The 26210-nt window shown below is 37.6% G+C and overlaps 2 protein-coding genes and 1 long non-coding RNA gene across 3 annotated transcripts; 1 reads left to right on the plus strand and 2 right to left on the minus strand.

Moving 5' to 3' along the window:
- Positions 1-3950: 3950 nt before the first annotated feature.
- Positions 3951-4449, minus strand: LOC135079679 (uncharacterized). Its single transcript, XR_010258865.1, has 2 exons — positions 4373-4449; positions 3951-4292 (listed from the first exon to the last, which is right to left on the minus strand). It is a non-coding gene; the product is annotated as an uncharacterized LOC135079679 (long non-coding RNA).
- A 1767-nt stretch (positions 4450-6216) lies between these two features.
- Positions 6217-9549, plus strand: LOC135080221 (uncharacterized). Its single transcript, XM_063974902.1, has 4 exons — positions 6217-7197; positions 7853-8012; positions 8615-8773; positions 9231-9549. The coding sequence occupies exons 1-4, from the start codon at positions 6217-6219 to the stop codon at positions 9509-9511; spliced, it is 1581 nt and encodes a 526-aa protein (XP_063830972.1). The 3' UTR covers positions 9512-9549.
- Positions 9550-9791: 242 nt separating this feature from the next.
- LOC135079917 (putative glycerol kinase 5) lies at positions 9792-24773 on the minus strand. The gene is made up of 11 exons (XM_063974546.1): positions 24516-24773; positions 24291-24384; positions 23570-23739; positions 23121-23210; positions 21407-21521; positions 18104-18306; positions 17238-17469; positions 15237-15331; positions 14756-14919; positions 14012-14145; positions 9792-13496 (listed from the first exon to the last, which is right to left on the minus strand). The coding sequence occupies exons 1-11, from the start codon at positions 24615-24617 to the stop codon at positions 13276-13278; spliced, it is 1620 nt and encodes a 539-aa protein (XP_063830616.1). The 5' UTR covers positions 24618-24773; the 3' UTR covers positions 9792-13275.
- Positions 24774-26210: the final 1437 nt, after the last annotated feature.

The following is a 26210-nucleotide window of genomic DNA, read 5'->3' on the forward strand; positions in this document are numbered from 1 at the left end:
CAACTGCACTTGCATCGTGTTTTATAAGTTTGCATTCTAATTAGGTTGTTAGATGTTTGCTAATTGTTTTAATTAGCTTCCCTTGTATTGATGTCACTCATTAACGTATCCACATCAAGTATTAGAGAAATCATTTTCATGTATTGCCTTTTATATTTGATATTTATCAAAAAAATATTATTTGTTCCTAAGTATTGCTTATTGGATGGATTGGGGAATGGGTGCCTAGTGCCTACCTACCTAAATACTGTTTTATTAAAAAACAAAAATAACTTAATAAACATTTATTACACCGTAACTAATATAACAATACATAAACAATAGATCAGATAAACTTAAATTAGATGATTTTCCGGTTGAAATAAAAGGCTTACATACAATTACTTTACATAGGTGAGACTTAGCCATAAACGTTGGAAGGATTGCCACAATTTTCAGAGGTTTTGGTAACTGGATAGTTTAGCCGAGGAAGGCAGGCAGCACCCTGATGCGTCCACGGCCCTCCAGCTGGGAAACTTCACCGAAAGGCGACGCGTCTACTTGACCTCTTGAAGGAAGCAAGTCGCTCTCCTGTCCCTCTACGCTACGACGAGCTCTCTGCACCGGCTTGGCTTCAGTAACACCAGAATCTCCTCCCGCAGCACCAGATTTCGCAGCATCTTTTCCGATAGCTGACGGTGTTAGCTCGGGTTTTTCCGGGATGTGCTGGATCACGTCCGACTCTGCCGGTGCGCAGACGCACGCGGCCCACAGCGCTAGCGAAGCGACGACGAAAAACATTGAACGCATTTTCGATACCTATATTGCACGACTTTTCACTTTGAAAACTGATCCAGTCCACAATCGGAAGCCAGTTTATAAGTGAAACGATGATTGCGCAATTTATTTCCCATCATTGATTCTGTACACTCAGTCTTGTTTGAAGAAGCAAACAACCACGATGTTTCAATACATAGTCTAAAAACAGTGCTCCGAGTGATTGTTTCCTCACGAGCCTTGGTCCAAGTGCTAACAACACTCCAAATGCAGCTGATGGTATTGTTAAAAATATAAAACAACATCTCATTTAGCACTCGGTCATGCGATATAATCAGTCCTTATTTGGTCCATGATTGAAAACAAATAATTCAGACAAAAGGATTTGGATGAACTTTTAAGGATGTGACAATTTTCAGGGGTTCCAAGTCATAAATAAACATTTTAGGGTATTGCAAATACCTACTTTTTTTGCTATTCTGTAAAAAAAGATCGTTCATTCGTCAGGGAATTAAAATAAAGAAACGCATATTACATAGGGTATGTTGTACTTTAATTTTTAAATCGAAGGTGTCGCATGCGACCGGCGCGCATATCTTACGCATAAGTTTTCAATCATAGCAAAGGTTCCACTATCCTCAGCCTGTATCGACTGAAAGGTTTTACTGCCTTGCTTGAGAAAATCCACTGTTGTTGCTATACCACACTTATTGATCTCCGCCAATCATCACAGCAATTTATTTATTTGATTAGTCATCTTGAATTAGCTTACCTACTTATTGCACAATTAAATTTTCTATTCAGTATTAAAACCAAATACTTACTCAAGTTATTTACGACGTTAGTCAGAATGAATGACTATTGTAGTTACAAGAATAACATTGCGCATTGTTGTTTATTTGCTCAGATCATCCTAAACCTTTTCATCTTTTCAGTATTCTTCATATATCAAACAAAACACATTCATGGTCATTATGTTATTGGAAGTATTTACTAAAGGCATTAGCATTATAGATGAATGCGTCAAAACGCCATTTCAGGGTACATTGGTTAACACCTGAACATCGAAAATTTGTATAAAACGCACGCGTAGGGTTCGAGTTGCAACACAATCGGAAAACAAGAACAAGTGAACAAGCATCTGGGTGCACTCCCAAACACAAAGCGGAGAAGTTTCCTGAAGCCCATCAAGACCATGGCTTCCTCGTCGTTTGTCCTTCTCTCGCTGGCGCTACTCGCCGTCGCAATCGCATCGCCCGTCCCGGTGGACCAGGCTGAAACTACTACGTTGTCTGAAGACGTCCCACTGGTGGCAATAATCGAAGTAATCGACGAGGTACCAGTACTGGTTCCCATTGAAGCAACTACTGTAGCAGACGCCAAAGACCACAAGGTGGCCAAACGGTCAGCCCTCCGAGGTGACAACCCGAGCAACGATTTGCTGGCTGATCTTGAAGGACTCAAGTTTGAGAGTGGACTGTCCAGTCTAGAAGGACGTAGGATTAAGTTCTTACCCACGTGGTTGGGTTAATCTTCGGGTATTTTAATAACGTATATGGATGTTAAATGCCTCAAGAATCAAGTACGGCAGTATACGATCCTTTAGTGGTTCAATCAGACTTTTCTCTCAGAATGTTTGTCAGTGATGTGAAATAAAAGATCGTGTACTGTAAATACCGTATTAGGTATCGCGTAAAGCTTCTGAGACATCGTAAATTGTATCTCTATTCTTTACTTTAACAATTTTCTTATATTATTAACAATGTAAGTTATGCATTACTTTTAATAAAATATCTATAGAATTAAAAAGGTTTTTATACTTAAAAATATTGACCTATATTATTCACACCCTTTTCACGCTCTTAGTACCTACCTGTATAGTAGGTATCTACTTTAAGTGACTATTCAGTGTTAAATATTTAGTAATGCTGAAAACACGAGCAAATAGACTGGAGTAGTATTTTTTTCTTCTGTTTCTTCTTAGAAATAAAAACCAAGATCTGACATAATAAAATTTTATTGCCAATTAAAAGTTGTGTCTCAGGAGACACAACTTTAGAACCGTTAAACAAAAGTATTATGTATTATTTGACATAATGTACAGTCGCGGAATGAAAAGGTTCGTCACCTTAGTGTCGGTTTTCGCTTGCACTAGGTACTGTAAGAGTCAAACCTGCCAACATAACAGGGCAAGAAACAGTGCTGCTAACATTTAAATAAATATGACAAATAAGGTTTTGCTTGTTTATAGATGAACCACGCTGAACTGTCCCACCAAACTCAATGACAGGGGGGCGCTACCATCGTTCAACTATATGGTTTCCAACATGGCTAAAATCTGAACCAGCGATCCGGTATTGACGGTGGCGCCCCACTGTCAATGTCATCGACAGGACAGTCCAGTATTTTGGAACTATATTTTTCTATCCCATCAGTGCAATGCAATGATGACATTGACCAATTGACAATAGTTTTTTTTTTATTTAATAGAAATAATAATGGCAGGTTGAACCGACAAGAAGGTTTTAGTTTATCAATCATAATAATCTTCTTGACAAGATAAATCGTCAAACAACTTTGATCTGAATAATTTTGAACTTTACTGACGAACAGTTAAAGATTATTTTCTCTAACTCGAGATTATTCTGTAACATAGTTTCCAAAGGTAATATTATGTGCTCGCGATTCGTTGAAGGAATCAATTTGAAAACTGACGAACCTTTTCATTCCGTGACTGTACAATACATCTGAGGAGTAAATATAGAGTTTATTTACTATACTTAGGCTTTGATACCATAACTTGATGGCCTAAATAAAATTTTGCCGTCTCTTTTGTGTACCTATCTTTCTTTTCTCTTTTGTGTAGTGTACAATAACGTTTTTTATCTCTATTTACGAGTAGGTACACCAAATACTCGTATATTTTTTTACAACTATCATCAAAATGGCATTAATTATAAAACATTTGAATTCAATTTGTGGACATGTTATTCTGAAAATAACGAAAACGAAGTAGGTATTCAGAACATACATAAACGTGAGTCAGCTCATTAACTTTATTTTTTTAAGAATCAAGACTAGATTTTAGGGAAATTGGTCCTTAATGTGAATGAAAATTAATTCAATTTAAGGCCTAAATTATGCAGAATTTCCTACCCGATGGAAGGATCTATTTGAAATAAAATGTATTTAGATATAAAACACATTATATTTATTTAATACAAAAAAAATTAAAACCATTGAATTACAATATTCGTTTTTAGTTCATTACACAATGCTATCTTTCAAATCAAAAACAATCTCCAAGTTATCCACGGGTATTTCGATGATCGCATTATTGACGTAGTCTACTCGTACAGGATCGTAGTCCATGAGATGGTTTCCTCTCAAGATCTCGTGGTCTGCCTTCAACACTTCAGGATTCAAGAATAGCCCGTCCATCAGGCAGGTGGCCATCTTCAAAATAACTAGCAACAGAATTACATATGCCAAGTGCTTCATACTCTGTTCCGAGACGATGGAATGTAGATTTGAAACTGTATATGACGGGGAAAACACTGGTTTATATAGGTAAGTGTTGGGTGTTAATTGTTGAATAAACTATATACCTACTTACGTCTTTTAAGTACCTACTATTAGTACAAACACTTTTTGGTTAGTTGCGTCCAGAATTAATATTTACTGGTTGTCACACAACTTTTCAAGATTAATCCTTTTAATAGTGACAATGTGACATTATATTTTGTGGTGACATCAAAGCAAAGTCAGCAAACATGTTTAACATCAACAGTAGGAGGTGCCAACGGAAAATGATAATTTCAGTCGATATGGAGCGATCAGCAACGATAACAACTCACAGTGTAACTTGAAATCAATTTCTTTACGCACTGAACAGTAAAACGCTGCGGTTAAAACATAACTATTCTGTGCTAACTACATCTAAGCAAGCATTAATATTACCTTCATTAACCTACTTATTTTCGTGAAAAGACGCTCTGACACAAGAAGATCTTCATCGATATGTATTGTTCTTTGAATGTAATCTTCTATCATGGATAGTTTTATGGTGTGAATGGTGTCATAAATTTTAGGCAATTTGAAAAAAAATCAAAGAGCCTGTAACAACAACTAGCAAGAATAATTACCTTGACTCTTACTTATTCTCAATTTTTTTTTGATATTATTGTAAGTTGATGTTGATGAATAGTCCAGTCATTATAGTAAGTTCACCTCGGAATTCGAGATACCCAGCTGTAAGTCTGTAAATACTTGTATATTGACACCCTAAAAGTTGTCTCAAAACCTACATATGGTAGGGTGTAAGCAACTATTAAATTTTAAGGTCAAAGGTCACAAAAATCGGTTTTTTGCGCTTTTTTTGGAAATATCTCATTTCCTATGGGTTTTTTGCTATTTGTATTTATTATCAATATTGTAGAATACTAAATTCTCTACAAATTTTGTTTAAACATTTTTTTTATACGGTGAACCGTTTTCGAGATAGAGGGCGGAGAGCGCGCGGTCACTGCATCACTTCAGGTCAAACAAAAGGATTTTCCCGCTAATTCCCGTGGGAATTTCGGTAATTACTTGTTGTAAATAAGCTTTAAGTTTACTAAGGTACCTACATGCCAAATTTCAAGCGTCTAACTTCCGTTAAGCGTTTAGATTTTTCATACAAAAGGATTTTCCCGCTAATTCCTGTTCCCGTGGGAATTCCTAAGTAAACTATAACCTGCCCAGGTGTATGAAGAATAATTGTACCAAGTTTCGTTAAAATCCGTCGAGTAGTTTTTGTTTCTATAAGGAACATACAGACGGACTATCATATCTCTAATTCCGAGATTCTTACCTAATTTAAGCTTAAATGACTGGACTAGAAACGCAGCGTTTTTTAAACTCCGTGAGTAAATTCATTTCACGTTTTGAAATGAGTGATACTAGTCGCTAATGTATTGGATACTTTCATCACAGCGTAAATGTCATATTTACTTACCTGCTTTTATTGTGATTAAAATGATGATTATCTAACATTTTGTAGTGGGCAGTATTTAATTTAGTTAACTGAGTATTATAAGAAATTTCTACGTGATTTTAATTCATACGAACCTCAGACAGATAGCTATAAAGATGTCTTTTATACAAACTAATTTTGCTCTTGTTATAACCGCGTTAATTTTAAGAAATTGTAAAGGTTTTGAAGAGACCTTATTTTTAAATAAAACTACTAATAAATTCTATTGTTCCACACCATTTAATGATATTGTTTTTAAAAAGCAAGTTGTGGTTTTCGTTACAGACAAAAACTGTAACACATATTTAGAAGACTGTCTTCTCAACAAGAGAAGCATCGGCACGTCAGTCACATTAGTACGCGACAATGGCGACGCACCTGAAAATGAAACAATTGAATACGCAAACATTGACCCAAATATAGCAGTTGTTATTCACGATCTAAACATGGCGATCCTTTATCATCCTACAATGAAAACAATCCTGAAGTCTCACACATCCATCGTGTACATAATAATAACAACTAGGGATACCAAATATAAATGTGATAAAGGAGTATTTGATGTTGAAGTCCATGCGGCAATAGACCAATTCCTCAATCGTCTCTGGCATAAATATTTAAGCTTTCATGCTGTCGTTGAATTCCCTTATGTATGCCCTGATTATTACGTGCTCTACCATGACAAGAGACCATCCAAATTTGATTTGTATGACAGGACAATAACTACGGTTGCTGCATCCTCAGCAGACGTTCACTATCTAATATTCAAAGAAATGTTTAACCTAACAAAAGGGTTCCCTCTCCGGGTAAACATATTCGATAGATTCCCTACTTCTATAACCGATTGTCGGAATATTCACTACTATCTGAAGATGGATGTAAATTATACGAATGGAATGTGTGGGATGGACGCATTTTTAATGCACGACATTCTGCGTTACTACCAGTTTAAGACCACTTTTCCTGAAATCAAAGACATCGACGGCTATGGTTATATGTACAACAATACTGTCACGGGCAGCTTGGGGTATTTGCTGCGTGGTGAATTCGACATATCCTTCAATTCAAGGTTCATGATTCAATACCTGAGTGAGGACAAGCTGCGCTTTCTCCATTATGTTTCGTTCGATTCAGTTTGCGCTGTGCTAAAAACTCCTGATTACCTGCCTGTGTGGAGTTATACTTTTCATTTTTTTAGACCTGATACATGGGCGGCCATGATAGCAGCGTTGACTTTACTAAGTGTAATTAATAAGATTTGTGAAAAAGTACGAAAATGTGTGTTGAGGAAAAGAACTGATTCATCAAATATCATTGATTTGGTATCAATTGGCTTATTTGGGTGGTATTTCAACAAACGATTGAAGATTTCAGTGTTAGGTGCATTATGCCTTCTCACATCGGTCATCATCTGTTCATTATTTCAGGTAAAGTAGCTAATTAAAGCATAACCTACCTACTCGTAGGTGTATATTTTTTTAAATTTAACTAGTAATTTGTCCTTAAGACCTCATTAGATGATTAGAGTCTAAGTAGTCTTTAGGGGTATTTTTAAAACTCTTGGCCTCTGATGTCAATCTAGTAGGTGGGATATACCTACCTACAATACTTGCAAAGTTGCAACATAGTTACCTACCTAAAATGGCCACTTTTGGTGCTCTCGCAATACACACCATACTTTGACTGTCGACCATGCCCATTGCCCATGCCCTTTACTTGTATTGAAGTTAGAACAAGTAAGGTAAATAAATAATGTAAGTTTGTTGATTTGCTAACCACATCACACCAAGTTATTTGTTGTCTACGAGTAAATAACGAGGTATTTTTCCATTACGTTGTGCCCAGTTCATTCTCTTTATGGCTAGCGGGCCGGGGGCGTGGGCAGAATGACGTAGCACCGGATTTTAGTGGGGTTTGTCCTTCTGAGTTGGTGAGCCCCACATAACCTATCCTGTCCCCGCAGGACAGGTATGCAATTTCATGCATTTTAACCCCGACGAAAAAAGTTCATTCTCTTGGCTTAATAGAAACTGCTGATTTACTTTGTCAATCTAACCTGATGACATGAACTATCTTCCACAGGGGCACGTGAACTACACATACACGACGTTAGTGAGGTACAGCAAGATAAAGACCTTGGACGAACTGCATAGGTCTCAGATTACGGTGTACACATCGCCATCCTTCTACAATATGCTGGACGAAAGCGTCCAGTCTCAAATAAGTCTCAATTCGGACAAACGTAAGTTGAACACATTTTTTTAAGGCAGCCTTTACAAAACATTTAACAAACTGTCTTTTCCCTAGCTTATCTGGAAGATATAGCTTCGTAGCGATAAGACCGCCTAAATTGTGCCGCCTCTTTTGTGTATTTCTTTATTTTCTTGTTTTTGTGGTGTAGGTACAATGAAGTGTTCTATCTAGGTACTTATTTTATTTTAACTTATAATCTGAGGTAGGTAATATACGAGTAAGTGATGCCTTAGATCACTTTGTTTGACTCCTGTAAATGCACAATACCTAAGCGAATTCCTGTAAATAAACGGTTGCCTTAAAATTTTCATAGCCACTATGGCCCAACGGTGAAGTGGTCGGATTGGCCAACTCGAGATCCGAAGACTATTGTGGTGAGCCCACTCGTAACACAAGTTTATTTAGCTTACCACGAGGGGCTAACGGGACTATTAGTAATTTGGGCAATACAAATTGCTAATATTCTTTAAAAAAATAATTATTGTAGGTGGTACTCCAAACTCCCACATAGATTACAGCTTCTAGGCTTAAAAGCTTAGCTAGAATCCACAATAAATAACTAAATAATTCTAATTCACTTACCATTTTCAGGCGATGTGCTAACGAACATTAACATGGCGTCCCTGCAACGCAAATTAGACGTGCTGCTGGAGATTCGCCAGAACTTCACCGAAGAGTCTGGCAACCCCATGATGTACTTGGTGCACGAGTGCTACAGCAGTAATTTCCTGTCCTATGTCACAAGAAAAGGTATAGCATTAGTTAAGAGCTTTGGCAACAAACGTAGAAAAGTAGTCAATGGCATACCAACCTTCTTTTTGGATGTTACACGTCTTCAACAACTATATTATCAAAAAATATTTTAAAACTTGAAAAAAAAACGATAGCATCAATTGAGAATTAAATCCTAGTAGGTACTTTCGCTTTCCGGGAGACTGTTCTGTACTCGGAGCACGAATAAATATCGTTCTCATTATGAAAAACAAAACGATTCCTAGAGTTAGGTATTCGTGTTCAAGGTACTAAACGCTGAGATTTTTTCAAGTTTTAAAATTAGTTTGAGGTAAGATAGTTCCCCCAATGATTTCCTTAATGACCTATGTTCAGCAGTGGACGTCCTGTGGCTGAAATGATGATGATGATGAAGTATCATTGAATTGTCATATTTACGTCTTAAAGACGATTTTCATGACACCTCACGTTGCAGGTTTCCCGTTCACCATGGAGATGAAGGTCTACATAATGATGCTGCTGGAATCAGGCCTACCTGACGCATACTACCGTTTCACCCAGAACGCCTTAGGCTTGGCGAAGAAAACCAGCATTATTAACTCTGAGCCTAGGCCTTTTGCCCCTACCAATATTCTGGAGCTAAGAACTGCATTTATATTTCTATGCGCTAGTTACTTTATTTCCACTCTTACACTGATCATAGAAATATGGTGGGCCAAGAGGAAAGAGAAGATGTTGAAGAATTTTGTACTGTGAAATCTGAATTGCATATTAGAAGCAAAAAGCTTCCTTAAACGAGTAGAAGACATACTTCTACAGAGAAAAAAAGGAGAAGTATTGTACCTAGTTTGAAAATTTTTTTTGTAAAGAAGTTAAACTAAATTACTAGATTTGGAACCAGTTTCACCCTTTCCTAACAGTGTGTGTTTGTAGTTTATATGACATATTAGTACCTAATAGCAAATAGGATACTAGGGTTTTTACGTAAGTGCTTAACTAGAACTTAAAGTTACGTTCTGAAATAAAACAAAATAAATAAATGGTGGTAATTACATGTATTTTCATGATACACAATATCCGGCTAATAACAATAGACGCCACAAGACCATTTCTACAAAATAATAAAAATAAAACAAAATAAATTGGCTAAAAGTCAGTAAATAAAAACCCAACGAGACTACATTATATCTAACACTCATGAGCCACATTGAGCCAAAGGTAAAAAATGTCACTTATCTATATACATAATTAATTTAAATAATATTGTCAGCTATGTCTTAACAATTTTACTATACAGTCTGAATGTTATATTGCACATTTACCTGGCGATTCATTAATCATGAAATATTTAAAAGAATGTTTTAACGAATTAAAATAAAGTGTGAGTGATGAGTCAGCAAAATACGGCAAACTTGATAGTCAAAGACAAACAAAGCCTTATAGGCTTCAACCTCGAAAGCACATTATAAGCTTATTGTTGACGACTCATGATCAATATCAGTAATCGCTTTATGTAAAAAAAACAGCATGGTTCATTGAGCACAAATAACAATGCATTTTAATATCTTATGAATCCGATAACTTGAGTATTATGGGATAGCACTATTTACTGAACGGTATGTGATGATTTAAAATGTCAACTAAGATGAAAACTCCACCAACTGAGTCTGATATGTGTCATACGCCCACCCACCTTTACAAGATTTTTCTTTAGAGCCAGGATTGCCATTTAAAGCACAAGCAATAAAGAAATTAAAGAAATCAAATATTTTTAAAATTAACATAAAATAAGGTGAAGAAAATCAAGGAAAAAAGTTATCTTTATTAGGACGAGAATTAATAAGAAAGAAGATAATATAACAGCAGAGCTTCAAACTATGTATTTCTGTAATATCGCAACTGTTGCTCATGACATTTGTCCAGTAACAACCAATCAAAGTGTGGTTTTAAATGGCATATCACTGACTCTATTACAATCACAGTATTTTTATACCAACCAACGATTATGTGTTTTACGTTCAAAGACTCACAACCTATTATTGCGAAAATTCTCTGTCATTCATTAAATGTTTACACGGAGTATCCTAACAATAATATCACAATTGTCTGTCTGTATCCATCCAGTCTTACTACTTTGAGCTGCTCTATGAAAATATTTAAATTAACTATGATACATAAGAGCTGCGAATTACTTTACAATGTCATTTTATAATATGAAACCTAAACACTGATAAGTACTAACTAGTACATACGATTATATTATTATAAAAAAAATCGCTAGACATAACAAAAAACACAAGTAACAGAGATAACTTACTAATTTAAGGCAATAATAATGAATTAGAACTACATCCCTATCATCTTAAACAAGTCCGACATATTTATTTATCTATTGAATCAGCTAAAGCCCGGTCTGTGAGCACGTAGAATTTTGTCCAATGACCCCATGCTGTCGCGACTGTGCGACGGGCGCCCGCAGTGAGTGTGCGAGCGCGACAGCAACATAATTACGCGCGAGCGATAAGGATGGGTAGCTTGGGGTCATTGGACAAAATTCTACGTGCTCACAGACCAGACTATAGTAGCAGCTGTGCGCATCGATTTTAGTATGCAATCTATGCCTTTAAGATACAATTGTCTATTAAATTATGTGTTCACAAATTAACACGCATTCATTATAGCCGATTGTTTCAAGATTTTCCTGTCAGAAGTGCAAGGCCGTCTATATACACTTTTTTTGACAGAATAGTCAGCGTCACTTTACTCACCCTACATAAGAGTACAAAGTCTGTTAGGCTACGGTCTCCTATAAACACCTTAGGCCAGTAGCCTTATTCACGTAACAAAACTTTAACGACAACAAAACACTGAGTTGCGATCCTATCGAGTAATCGTTCTATCAAAATGACCCTTGTGAATACGGATTTAGAACTGTTTTTCGATGGGACGACGTAACAAAACTTCAAGACAACAAATGCTGAGTTGCAACTCGATTGATCAGGGTCGATTACTCAATCGTTCTATCAAAATGAGCCTTGTGAATACGGATTTAGAACTGTTTTTCAATGGAACGACTTCTGAACGTCAGCGAGATTGACTGTCAAAATACACAGTCAAGTCAAAACACAGTACAGCGTCACCCTGTAGGCCGCGTCACAACAATGCTTACTATAGAAATGTACTGTTGTAGTCTCCTTCAGACGTTGACGTTGGTGTAACCTTTGACTCGCTCGTCGTACGTCACGTATAGCATTAAATAGGAGACCGAAGCCCTAGGATTAATTTCCTGAAATTAAACAAAGGCTGAATCTGTCCTAAACAGCAGACATACTGACAATACTGATAGTCTACTAGTCTATGCTACTGTTATGTAGTCATTTATTCATTATTGCACCAAATATTTGTACAAATGGCAGGCTCAATGCCTGGCATTCTCTCAGTCAACCAAATGGTAGTAGTAAAACTATTGATTTATACATGACATGATATTCCAAATTGAGTGTCTATGGTCAGACCTGACATTAAATGTCAAAATGACAATTTTGACATTATCTGACCTATCCACCTACCTATATGAATGAGTTATAGGCGTGTGAACCAGTACTATTGAATATTATTATTGTTGTAAGGAAAATATTAACATTCTTAGAACAGAATTTAAAATATTTTAAGTATTCCTACAAAAAATGACATGTGCTTGCTTTTGCCTCTTAATGGCGTATGTATAGTATACACAGAGAATAACAACTAAAATGAACAAGACATAAAAATATGGCAAGATAAGAAAGGAATCGCTTATTACAATAATTATTATGGTCATGGATACAAGGCATTATAATACTTATTGCACTATAGAATGTACAGTAAAAACTCTAATATAATTCATCTACTAACCATAAACAATCAGATATTTCTACTAAATAATTACAATAATTATTCCTTAGTGAAACCAATTTGCTAAACTACAGCTATAAAATTATTTATTGCATAAAATCTGATTGCTGTCATTACCATAAAAACATTTCGTATAAAAATTCTAAACGCTGTTTGCAGAAATTCTAATGTTGGCAGTAACATACACAATGTTATCGAATGTTGCCAGTGATATTATAAACAATATGAATTAACGTCAATATTATAAATATATTCTGCAACGTAACCTACTATGTTTTGTTAACATTTGGACGGACTACAAAACCAGAAGAAAGGCCTTCTTATTATTTTTGTTACAACAAACAAAAAGTATAGTTACAATGTTATTTTAAGAATTGTGCAAAACAACCGTTTCAAGTTTTCAACTGAAATTCTATTTATATTTATCTCAATTACAACAACTCAGTGTTGCCAACAAGAAAACAAACAAAATCAGAATTCCTGCAAACATCCGCAACCGACTTAAAGTTTTAACCGATCAACCAATTATAAAGGTGGGGGCACACCCTAGCGCCCCTACGCAGTTTATATCACCTGTATACCGGTAGGCACGCGATAGTCACCACGATCGCGCAGAAAAGCCATTGCTATTTTGACGCTCGGCCGTTTCTTCTGTTCCCACCCTTACTGGAAGGTGTGACGTCATCGGGGAGGGAAGGTTTGCGAGAGTACCAACCGCACATTCGGCGAGCGGCGTCCTCCCAGCGAGCTATGTGCGCCTGGTAGTTTCGGCGGGATTCGCGGCGAGGTTTCATGACCGAACCTACCTTTCTGAGGGTTATGAGCTCTTCTTTGGATTTCCAGATACCTGGAATGAAAATGTGATTGTTGTAGGACTTGTAGATTATTTAAAAAAAAAAATACTTCAATATTGCCTGTTTTGACGACGATTTTGACTTTTAATTCATTTGCCCTTAGCGCAAAGTCAGTATACAGAACTGCTAATGATGATGATGATAATTACGATGGTTTTGATGATGATGATGGTGACGATAACTACTCATTTATAGCCCCACAATATCTTACCGAAGACATTTCCATGTTGACTGGCTGCTCTACCCTCAAGGTGGCCACCAATTGACTACAAGATGTCGGTGATGATGAACACACACAATAATGTACGCGCTCCAGAGTGGACTTCTCCATGTTGATGATGATGATGATGATGATGATGATGATGATGATGATGATGATGATCCTCTATGGTTGAGGATTCCGGGTGAAGCTCGCTTCCACCTTCGGCCTGATCATCACTTACCATCAGCTTCCTCGTTGTGAATAAAAAAAAATATGATGATGAAGTGATGATGATAATTCACTCACCTAACTGTAGCCCCACAATGTGAGCACATCCTAGCGAAGACATCTCCACATTGACTGGCCGCTCCACCCTCAGTCCGGTCAGGTCAGCCACTAATTGAGCCACGAAGTCGTTGTTAGACACGCCTCCGTCCAGTCTGTAACGATAATAGTGTAATTATAGTTTCTTATATTGTATAATATGTTTCAAATGGAGAAGTTTCCAATTTTTTCTATTGATAAAACTTGAAAATATAAGTATAACCAGGCCTGTTTATTTCCGCGAGTTTGCATCGAAAACAAAACACGCGGGACGGCACCTATTGGGATATTTAATCGACAGGACACTCACGAGCGAGCATTGACGCACGCACGTGTATAAACTATGTGTGATGGAAAGTAGAAAAAACGGTGGTGCAATTAATACTGTGCAGTATTTTAACTTCCTGAATAATGATAGAAACACAAAATGTTATTCATGCTTAATCTATTTCCTCCGCCATTTTCCGCAGTTTGGCACCTCACGTCACACATCATTTTACCGAAGTCAGCCGTATGACTTCGGCGCAGTACCGATCACTGACGTTTGTCAACAAAATGGTGTTCGACTCTTGAGACAAGCTAAATTACACCATATTGTTAACGACATTGAACATACATTTTTTTAAATACCCTCGCGAAGAAAACCTTCTGTACGTAGTACTTATTATTTTGTGCTAATACTCGATAAATAATACTAATCTCAATAAAGACTCGATAAATCCTTACCTTATACTGTGAAAATCGAAGTCAGTCTCATTGCGCACGCAGTCATAAAGCTGCGCAGTGCGAAACGCGAGCGATTCTAGCACCGCTCGAACCAGGTGCGCTCGAGTGGTTGAAGCTTTCATGCCCACGAACCCTGAGGCGGCGGTCCCGTCGTTGTATGGGGGCTGGAAGAAATAGAATAGATACATAAATAACTACAGTCTTATTGCTGGAAATCGATCTTTCCCAGGCCTCTAGATATCTAGACAAATGAAGATAGTCCAGTCATTTGGTACAAAGTACTAAACAAGTAAGGTCCCTAAATGAGATGCAAACCAGTAGGTAATCTATTTCGAAAATGAATGTGATGATTGTCTTCTATCACTTTATTATTTTATTAGACAACATAAGAAATGTTAAGGCCCTTAATCATAAAATATTTTACTGGCTACGTATTGAAACGAACTGGAAAATCTCTTAGGTTATTTAAAAGGTAACTTACTCCCAAACCGCTGAATGCTGGAATGAAGTAAACTCCATCTGAATCTGGAACTGATTGAGCAATTGCCGCCGTATCTTCTGGATTTTCGAATAAACCTGAAATCAAAAACATTAAATTGTTGATTTTATCTCTATAATGGGATTATTTATAATTTTAATATCTGTGACGGGTCTGGGTGTTTTCTATGTACATTAAGTATGTATTGACAAAAAAAGTATTTAAGTAAGTTTATATCCTTGTCTAGTACCCATAGTACAAGCTGTGCTTAGTTTGGGACTAGCGGCGCAGTGTAAAACGTCCAAGACTCACCTAGAGCCTGCGCCCACTTGATGATCGACGCGGTATCGCTGTTGGCTCCTTCAGCCGAGTACACCAGATCCTTGCCTATCTACCACCCCCTACGGGGTCCAAGCAACCCCGTGTCGATGTGAAACTCACCTAAAGCCTGTGCCCACTTGATGATGGACGCAGTGTCGCTGTTGGCTCCTTCAGCCGAGTACACCAGCTCTTTGCCTATCTGCCATCCCACTACGGGGTTCAGGCGACCCCGTGTCGATGTGAGACTTACCTAGAGCCTGCGCCCACTTGATGATTGACGCGGTATCGCTGTTGGCTCCTTCAGCCGAGTACACCAGCTCCTTGCCTATCTACCATCCTACTACGGGGTCCAGGCGACCCCGTATCGATGTGAGACTCACCTAAAGCCTGCGCCCACTTGATGATCGACACAGTGTCACTGTTGGCCCCCTCGGCCGAAGATACCAGCTCTTTACCTATCTACGATCCTACTACGGGGTCCAGGCGACCCCGTGTCGATGTAAGACTTACCTAGAGCCTGCGGCCACTTGATAATCGACGCGGTATCGCTGTTGGCTCCTTCAGCCGAGTACACCAGCTCCTTGCCTATCTGCCATCCCACTACGGAGTTCAGGCGACCCCGTGTCTATGTGAAACTCACCTAAAGCCTGCGCCCACTTGATGATCGACGCGGTGTCACTGTTGGCTCCCTCAGCCGAGTACACCAGCACCTTGCCTATCTGCCATCCCACTACGGGGTTCAGGCGACCCCGTGTCTATGTCAGACTCACCTAAAGCTTGCGCCCACTTGATGATCGACGCGGTATCGCTGTTGGCTCCTTCCGCCGAATACACCAGCTCCTTGCCTATCTAACATCCCACTACGGGGTTCAGGCGACCCTGTGTCGATGTCAGACTCACCTAAAGCTTGCGCCCACTTGATAATCGACGCGGTATCGCTGTTGGCTCCTTCAGCCGAGTACACCAGCTCCTTGCCTATCCAACATTCTACTACGGGGTCCAAGCGACTCCGTGTCTATGTGAGACTCACCTAAAGCCTGTGCCCACTTGATGATCGACGCGGTGTCACTGTTGGCTCCCTCAGCCGAGTACACCAGCTCCTTGCCTATCTACCATCCCACTACGGGGTCCAGGCTACCCCGTGTCGATGTGAAACTCACCTAAAGCCTGTGCCCACTTGATGATCGACGCGGTATCGCTGTTGGCTCCTTCCGCCGAATATACTAGCTCCTTGCCTATCTACCATCCTACTACGGAGTCCAGGCGACGCCGTGTCTATGTGAAACTCACCTAGAGCCTGCGCCCACTTGATGATCGACGCAGTATCACTGTTGGCTCCTTCAGCCGAGTACACCAACTCCTTGCCTGTCTACCATCCTACTACGGGGTCCAGGCGACCCCGTGTCTATGTCAGACTCACCTAAAGCCTGCGCCCACTTGATGATCGACGCGGTATCGCTGTTAGCTCCTTCAGCCAAGTACACCAGCTCCTTGCCTATCTGCCAGCCCACTACGGGGTCCAGGCGACCCCGTGTCGATGTGGGACTCACCTAAAGCCTGCGCCCACTTGATGATCGACGCAGTGTCACTGTTGGCTCCTTCAGCCGAATACACCAGCTCCTTCCCTATCTGCTAACCCACTACTACGGGGTCCAGGCGACCCCGTGTCGATGTGAGACTCACCTAAAGCCTGCGCCCACTTGATGATCGACGCGGTATCGCTGTTGGCTCCTTCAGCCGAGTACACCAGCTCCTTGCCTATCTGCCATCCCACTACGGGGTACAGGCCAGATACGCTAGCATGGGGATGCGACCCCGTATTGATGTCGAAGAATGTGCCAGTTCCCATGGTCAGTTTGACGTCACCAACTTCGAAGCAACATGAACCCCACATGGATGCTGTTTGGTCTGCCATCTGGAATTTGTTTTCATCATTATGTTATCGTCATTCCACTAGTGAAGCATCGTGAACAAAGGTAGACTCATATGACGCGGTAAGTTACGAATCTAAACACGAAACAGTCACAATGACCTAAAAATGCAATCATCGATTTACATTGTTGATTATTTAGAACTAAACGTAGGTAATACATAAACAAAGGCGACTGAATATCTTTTTCAACCGACTTCAAAAAAGGAGGAGGTTCTCAATTCGACCCGTATGTTTTTTTTTTTTTTTACTATGAGAAATATATGCGGCTAAATTTCAAATGCCAAAGCCACAAACTGTTCAAAGATTTTACTCAGTACCTTTCTTATACACGTCCCAAATATAGCTTGCCCTACCACCACTTCGGGACAACATATGGGCTGGTGCTGAGAAGAAGTGACGGAAGAAACGCAGTCACCTTTGTAAGGCTCTTTTTCAATCAGATACAACAAGATATGTAATAAGTGCGACCTAGATTAATATGCATTCTGTGGTCACCTCTAATTGGAAGAGCAGTTAACTTTTGGAAACTATTAACTCTGTTAACCGCACAGTTTCTTATGTAAAAAATAAATTCATTATGCAACTGATGGGTTAAAAAGCTGTAAATGATGCATACCGAGCTCCGTATGGGTATCGGATGGCCCCATATAGCAGGAGAAGTGCTGATGAAGTGATCACCAGCGGTGTCCACTACCATTGGCAGCGCTTCTTCTGGTATTTTGAACAGCGTCATGGCCCAACCGGCCCATTGCATCGTGAACGGGTCGTAGAAGCCAGTAGCTGATGCCGATGATACGTCCGTCATGTGGATTTTGTTACCTGTGGTTTATGAAGTAAGGGTTATATTACCTTGCATTGATAATGACGCTGGGTCACAGAATAAAGTGTAGGTAACCCTTTCGAAATTTTCAAGTTCCCTGACCATTTTGAACTACGGTTATATAGATCGTTTCATCCACGAAAACGCGGGACGCGTTTTTGGTCGTGGGAAGCGCGGGGTGCGGGGAGTTTGATGCCACCAATCCGAGCGTCATTATTATAGTGTGCGTGTGCACTCATGGAATAATTTAACGTGTACCGATAACACTCAATCATTAGCGGAAGAATGGTGGGGCGCATCTTCGTGGATGGCACGATCTAATCTATACACCTATAATATTGAATTTGATAAAGGACAAGAGAACGTCTACATATCCACTTTTGCAAACCGGGTCACAGTGCATTTATCGTATCAAGAAACCACAAAGCTAAGTGGTAGTGTTATCTTCTAAATTGGATTCACATTGAGCCTTTGTGAATGACAAAAGATCTAACAAGGCACTTGTTACATATTTCTAGACTTGAACGCGTATTTTTGATGCATTCGAATACCGTATCGCATACGAAATCGCATAAAACCTAGGTATTGTGGAAATTGGAATTCTAATGCTATCAAAATACGCCTCAAACTCGTGTGATTTGTGTCGTGATAACAAAAGGTTAAGAAGGCTACCGACCTACAAACGCTATTTATAATAATTTAATTATAATACAAGTGACTTTCCGATATGATAATAAGTGTGATTGCACGCTTTCGACTTTGGAAGAAACTTTAGAGCTTGAATTCTCGATACTTCCAATGAGCGAAAGCACAAAAATCGATTTTAAATGTACGAGTAGGTGTTGTCGAAACTTAATTCGCGGTAGAGTTCGATCCCGAGGCTTTCCCTTTGCACAAATGCTACAAAACTTATAACTCATTTATAAATTTTTGGCTAAAAAGGTTTTATTTGGATCGTAATTAAAATGCAACAATATCGGTATACGGTCTGAAGATATTGACATAGCGATGAATAGCAATGAATGTCGAATGTAATCAACAAATAATGCAGCAAACTGGATGCTCAAATGGCATCATGATATTTTCACGCATCGAAGAATATTAGCAATGTAGGACTACGTAATTTACGTAACCAATAAATACTTTTTATTTGCTCTAATTGCTTTACTCCAAATATTTTTATTGGTAGGTAATTTTCCATTGAATGAAATAGACTTCTTTGTAATTTGTATCACCTCTACACCTCTACATTATACCTAAATGTATGATTTTTTGTTTCATGCTAATTTACCGCGACAAGGTTATGCTCAGGTAAATGGGGTTTTTGCCAATATTTTACCCTTATATTCATACATAATTTAATATAATATGTGAGAAAAAGGTGTTTGCATTCTGACGTCATTTAGGGCTCTATGCCCAGGGCCGTCTTTAACCTATTAGGGGCCCTGGGCACTTAAAGATCAAGGGGGGCCCATATCATCTGGAGAAAGGTCTTTTGAGTAGACAGGGGCCCCCAGTGCTACCTAACTTAGGGGTTTTCCCCCCAGATTTAGGGGGTAAATAAGTGAGATGGGATTTTTAGGGGTCTAAAATTTTTAGGGGTATTTTTAAGAATTTTGACTCTCTAAATACATATTTTTAAATTTATAATATTATTATTGTTATTTTTTTAAGATAAATATACAAATGGTAGCCAACAGAGACATTAATATTTATTTCTTGACTTGAAATATTTCATGTATTTATGTCCGTTTTTAGGGTTCCGTACCTCAAAAGGAAAAAACGGAACCCTTATAGGATCACTTTGTTGTCCGTCCGTCCGTCTGTCAAGACCCTTTTTCTCAGGAACGCGTGGAGGTATGAAGCTGAAATTTATATCAATTACTCAGGTCTACTGTCCCTTGAAGCTGTGAAAAAATCAAACTTCTAAGCCAACGCAATCAAAAGATACAGCCGTTTATGCCGCAAATTTTCGACACTAGCAAGGGAATCAAAACCTACAGGGTGCTTCCCGTGAACTCAGAATCTTGAAATTTGGTACGAAGCAACGTCTTATAGCATAGATAAAGGAAAAATTACGAAAACCATAAATTTTTAGTTACATCACATAATATATATTTTTTTAATAATTTTAAACTTACTACCCATTTCCTCATAAACGCGTAGAGGTATTAAATTGAAATTCATACCAAATACTCAGGTCTATAATACCTTTAAGCTGTAACAAAATCAAACTTCTATGTCAACGCAATCAAAAGAAACAGCAATTTAAGCTGCATATTTTGAAACTCGCAAGTACTCGCAAGGGAATCAAAACCTAAAGGGTACTTCCAGTCGACCTAGAATCTTGAAATTTGGCATGAAGCAACGTTTTATAGCACACATAAAGGAAAAATTCCGAAAACCTTAAATTTTTAGTTACATTACAAAATATATATTTTTTAATAAATATAAACTTATTACTTTTTTCCTCATAAACGCGTAGAGCTATCAAGTTGAAATTCATATCAAATACTATAAAATAAAGGATTACTTAAACGATAAAGAGATCTTTGTCTTAAATTTATGCTCCTCCATCTTTCCCCATTGTAATGTTATGAATTTCATTTTGCAATAAAAATACCATAGTTATGACTCGATTGTCGTAATGAACGAACTTTGTAAACCTTGCAGGTTTGTACGGAACCCTCGGTGCGCGAGTCCGACTCGCACTTGGCCGGTTTTTTAAAGTTACGCTACCCCTGAAAGCGTAACTTTATAAAGCGTCTACTGTAAATATTTTTTAGGGGGAAAACTCAATAATTAAGGCGATTTTAGGGGGTTTTGACACAATTTAAGGGATAAATATTTTTGAGAATTGGTAACACTGGGGGCCCCCACGGTCGCGGGGCCCTGGGCACGTGCCCAAAGTGCCCAGTGGGAAAGAGGGGCCTGTCTATGCCCTTCAATTGATGTCAGAGCGACTTTTTTTGGTTCTTATTGTTAGAAATTGCTTCTTGCTGACTATGCGTTTACTGTACGCAGTCAAGATTTAACCTAAAGTTAGGGAAACTTATAAACTATTATTTCTGTAACTAAAATGGTTAAAGTATATTTTACCTGTTAGTTTATACAATAGCCAACAGTCCAGTGTCCCAAACATAGCGTCTCCTTCATCTATGGCCGTCTTTAACTCTGGTACGTTGTTCACGGCCCAGTGCAGTCTTAACGTAGTCTGTAACGACACAAGATTTATTATTATTTAAAACAAACCAAATAGATCAACTAGGTACTCAAAGTATAGGAGTCCTGTCTCTCTGACTGTTTTTCGAATTTGAACCCTAAGACTTTCAAGGCACATTCTCAGTTCACTCACACTTGTTTTGGTTTAGTTCGCGCCAATAGAAACAGTCAATTTTGGAAATATAATTATTATTCTAATTTATGTTTGGAGATCTCCTATCTCCTCCTGTGACAAAAATGTCGTTTGATCGTCACGCAAACTAATTTCCATAGAGTGGAAATGTTTAATGTTAGCTATTAAAAACCTATATACAATTATATTTATCATAAAAAAATATTTTAAAACAGTATTTTCAGAGAGTAGGTAGGTAAGATAGGTAGGCAGGTATGTTCTAAGTTTGATAACAAAGAAAAGGTCAGACAATGCACTTTGCTCCTACAGCTCGTATGTTTCCATTCAGTGTTTTAAGTTTATTTTCGGTGTTGTAGGTAGTAGCTTATTAATATTCTGTGGTAGTAGTAGTTGTGGTAGTAGCGTCAAGAGGTCACGTGTTCGATTTTCAGCAGCGTAAATACATAGGATATGCCGTTAGTCAGGTACTGAGTTATTTTCGATTTTTTCGATTTGCCACAAAATCGATTCGTCACTAAAAATGCATGTGTAAATTCGTCACACTTTTATGATATTGTAGCATATTGTTTTTATAGTGTTGCCAAATAACTTGATCATAATTATTATGACGAATTTAATTTCAATTCATGGAACTTTCAAAAGTGGCAAACTTTGTGGCAAATCGACAATATCCCTTCATTTACTTCAGAATACGGGGTGTTAGGCAAATGGGTATATGAGCCAACACTAGCCCATGTTAACATGGTCATATAAATGGTATGGTGAAGTCAGAAAATTGATATCATTATTTTATTTTTTTTAATTTTCATACAAAATAAACTTTCTAAATTCCGATTTGTATGAAAATTTAAATAATTAAAATGAAGATATCAATTTTCTGACTTCACCATACCATTTATATGACCATGTTAACATGGGCTAGTGTCGGCTCATATACCCATTTACCTAACACCCTGTATAATATACTTAGGTAGATTCTTTTGTAATTAAGAATATCTTTAATAAAAAAAACTACAGCATGTAGTAAGTACCTCTAAAAAACTTTAAACAGAAGGCCGTTTACACATTATGAATGCCGGCTCCGTAGCGCCGCTGCACTAGTCTACCTTGTACTTATTATGGGGCTTTCTCTCACATGCAATAATATACCTAGACATTTTCATTGGAATTTAAACCTTACTCAAGCGGAATAAGTTACGTAGTTTATAAGTCTAGTGCGCGGGAATGTACCGCGATGGCAAAAAACGCTGCGCCGCTGCGCATACATAATGCGTAAATGCCAAGACTATTAGACCATAATAAGAAGTAAATCACCTAAAACAAATCCTTTGGGCAATAAAGATCAGAATTCACAATCAGCCTATAAAAACATGCAATTTATCCTTGAACCGTTATTGATATAACAAAACAAGTCTTCATTGCAAAGTACAACATAAAATATTTGTATAGCAAACTTACCTGAGAATTCATAAATCTTAGAGCACTTCCAGCTCTGAATCTTTTACTTCTTGTCACTAGATATAAAGCGTATGCACCAGCTTTGATGAGCTAAAACATTTAAAAATATTTATTCTGTGTATGTGTGCTTCAACAATTTCAATATTAATCTATACATATATACAACAAAATGTTAACAAATAACTTTAAACATGATATTGAATATAGTCACTACTCACATTTTAGTTTTACAAGAATATAACTTTTTGGGTTAGTAGTAGTTTCGCACGCGATTTTAATACATCCGGGCAAACCGCCTACTAAAAAAATATTATTATTGAGAGGGGACGTTTCGCACATTCGTGCAAAACTACTACTAACCCAACTTCGGTTTAGTGCAAGTTAAACTTTAAACTAGTAGATATTTTTCTTTTTTATGAGAAATAAATATGAAGCTTATGAAAGATTACCTTCCAAGTATAGGAATCATTCCATTGCCGAACTAATCTGTCCGCTCTCATATCTTTCCACGTGATAAATCTATGGAACGGCTTCCCACTAGTTCGGGACCAGGTGATGAACGTACTCCGTTGGGTCGAAATACCCATAGCAGACATCTGCCCCGCCGAGAGACTTGCATCTAAACAAAACACAAAGTTGCAACTTGTTGACATGTATTAATAGAACGATACATGTGCCAAATATCTACATATTAACACCTTAGTGCAGTATCATAAAAATAAACTTGTAAGTAAAAAAAACTTACTAAAATCAACAGTGAAAGAAAAATTTTGGAACAGGAAAAAACAATAGAATATCTGATTTGATAAATCATTCACAGGATCATTATGAATTAACATACTTGATCATCAGTCCAAGATACAAAGTAAGTAGGTTTAATAAAATAGTAATATTAGAAATAAATAGATCAATAATCATGTGAATTATGTGATGTTATGAAAGTAGAACAGGTAATTAATTAATGTTGTGACACCAAGAGATAAAACTGATATCAGAGTACAAAATTATGATAAGAATACAAACTATGCTACAATGTTAATTAATTAATGGTATATCTACCTACTTAGTTACAACTTTTCATTTCCCTATTAATACTTTGGTGTTTCTGGTTTACGAAATTTTAAAATATTCTTTAAAAAATATTTTTAAAATATTATTACAATAACTTACCTTGCAGGGATTTTTTCACTACACTAACAACTGCAGACCACAATTCGTCAGGATCTATTTCAACAAAACCTGGCTGTGGATAGTGAAGTATCACCTAAAAATAAATCTTTAATTTAGAATACAGTCAGGGAAAAGTTTTAAGGGTGCAAAGTCCCAAAAGTGTTTTAAATTAATTCCATTGAATAGAAGCTTTATGGCAAAGCAGAGCTGGGTGAATGAACTTACCTGGTCAGTTGCTTTACCAACTACTTCAGCTCTTGAATTATAAATAAAAGAGCGAATTGTAGTCGTGCCAATATCAAGAGTCAATATATACTTTTCTTCCATAATTCCAAGCTGTGTGTTTACTTTATCAAACGATCTAGGTTAATACTTCACTTATCCATAGAAATTGCATTTATGAGCTTATTTATTTATTTTGATTTGTAATTTTTTGTACACGACAAGTTTTCTTGAGTTAACAAATCATCTGTTAACTGTCTCACACTCTCTACGGAATAAAATAGTGATGTGCTGTGATGATGATCAGATTCAATCGAATCGTTCGTAATCGATTTATAAGTGAATTATTCTGAAACCTACCCACTCACTTAGACAAGTATGTACTAGCACTTTTTGAACGTTACAAAAATCAAATCCCTTCGTGGAACGAAGTAACTCCATACAAATATACAAAAAAGCCCAAGAGAAGGCCTTTCGAAATAACAACTGTCAAGTTTGGCTACTTGTCTAGGGTTGCCAGGTCCAAAAACACAAAAGCCGGACTCTGTGCTTCATTTGGCCGGGCATTTTACCCTAAAAGCCGGACATGTGACGGGGTGCAATTAGTGTCATTACTCACGAGTGAGTACTGTCATCGTATCATCGCGATCGGTTGCCCATAACATCCTGCGAGCGCTTCATATTATTCGGTGGCTTGACTTTCGCCTGGCGCAGCAGGCCAAATAAAAAGCCTAACAAAAGCCGGACAGGCCGGACAAGACAATATTTGGCCGGACAAGACCGTAAAAAGCCAAACATGTCCGGCTAAAGCCAGACGCCTGGCAACCTTATACTTGTCTAAGGGAGCTAAAAGTGGATTAATAGGATGAACACAACAATTAATTTAATTTCAAAAGTAAGCTGTTTTTTACTATGACATGATACTTCGATATTTTGTAAAAACAAGTTCAATTTGTTGAACCGTCTTATTTTTTAACAATGTTGAAAAATGTTACACAACTTTATTAATATTTATGCTTAAGCCTTAGCTTCTATAGCCTTAAACAAAGCAGCGAGACTGGCAAAGAAAGAAAGAAAGAAAAAAATGATTATTTAGTACCAAGTATTAATTTACATTATTAGTTTGGAATTTTGGATTCTTCACATCGTTTATTCACTTGCATTACGATTAATCGCATGCTGACATCACTATGTTTGACATTTACATCATATTTTGACAATTGTTTTGACAGTTGCAAGTGACAGTAGTACTTTTAATCTTTATCATAGACGCAAAGAAAACTGTAACAATTTTAACTATACCAATAACGTTATTGTAAAAATATTTTTACAATAACGTTATTGCTTAGATAAGCATCATGAGGCGTGGCGTGCGTGCGTAACTTTAAATCCGAAATTACTGTCTAGGGACTAATTATTTATCTTGGTAGTATTTATTTATAATGATAAACAATGGGTTTTTGCCTTTAAAGAGCGGTGTCTCATAATACAAGTGCCAAGTTGAACGAGCACCGGGCACACAAGTCACTGTTGTTTAAACTTTCTTGTACATAGGCAATTTTGTTTTGTTGTTTTAGCTTTACCCAATTATGCCAAAAACTCAAAACTCACAAAAATCATTATCTGCTAAATACCGGTATTTTATATCTTGTTTTAGAAAAAATAATATATTTTTTACTGGCAATGAAGTGCCCGCCT

This window comes from Ostrinia nubilalis, chromosome 17 (genome assembly GCF_963855985.1).
Source record: "Ostrinia nubilalis chromosome 17, ilOstNubi1.1, whole genome shotgun sequence".
NCBI lineage: Eukaryota > Metazoa > Arthropoda > Insecta > Lepidoptera > Crambidae > Ostrinia > Ostrinia nubilalis.

What these genes read in the sequence shown, in the direction of transcription:
- LOC135080221 (XM_063974902.1), top strand. Translation starts at nt 6,217, where the DNA reads ATGGCGATCCTTTATCATCCTACAATGAAAACAATCCTGAAGTCTCAC. An exon ending in TCATCTGTTCATTATTTCAG is followed by an intron (nt 7,198 to 7,852) that starts GTAAAGTAGCTA and finishes TATCTTCCACAG; the next exon opens with GGGCACGTGAACTACACATA. An exon ending in GTCCTATGTCACAAGAAAAG is followed by an intron (nt 8,774 to 9,230) that starts GTATAGCATTAG and finishes CTCACGTTGCAG; the next exon opens with GTTTCCCGTTCACCATGGAG.
- LOC135079917 (XM_063974546.1), bottom strand. Translation starts at nt 24,617, where the DNA reads ATGGAAGAAAAGTATATATTGACTCTTGATATTGGCACGACTACAATT. An exon ending in CAGCATTCAGCGGTTTGGGA is followed by an intron (nt 14,920 to 15,236) that starts GTAAGTTACCTT and finishes TATTTCTTCCAG; the next exon opens with CCCCCATACAACGACGGGAC. An exon ending in CATTGTGGGGCTACAGTTAG is followed by an intron (nt 13,497 to 14,011) that starts GTGAGTGAATTA and finishes TTTTCATTCCAG; the next exon opens with GTATCTGGAAATCCAAAGAA.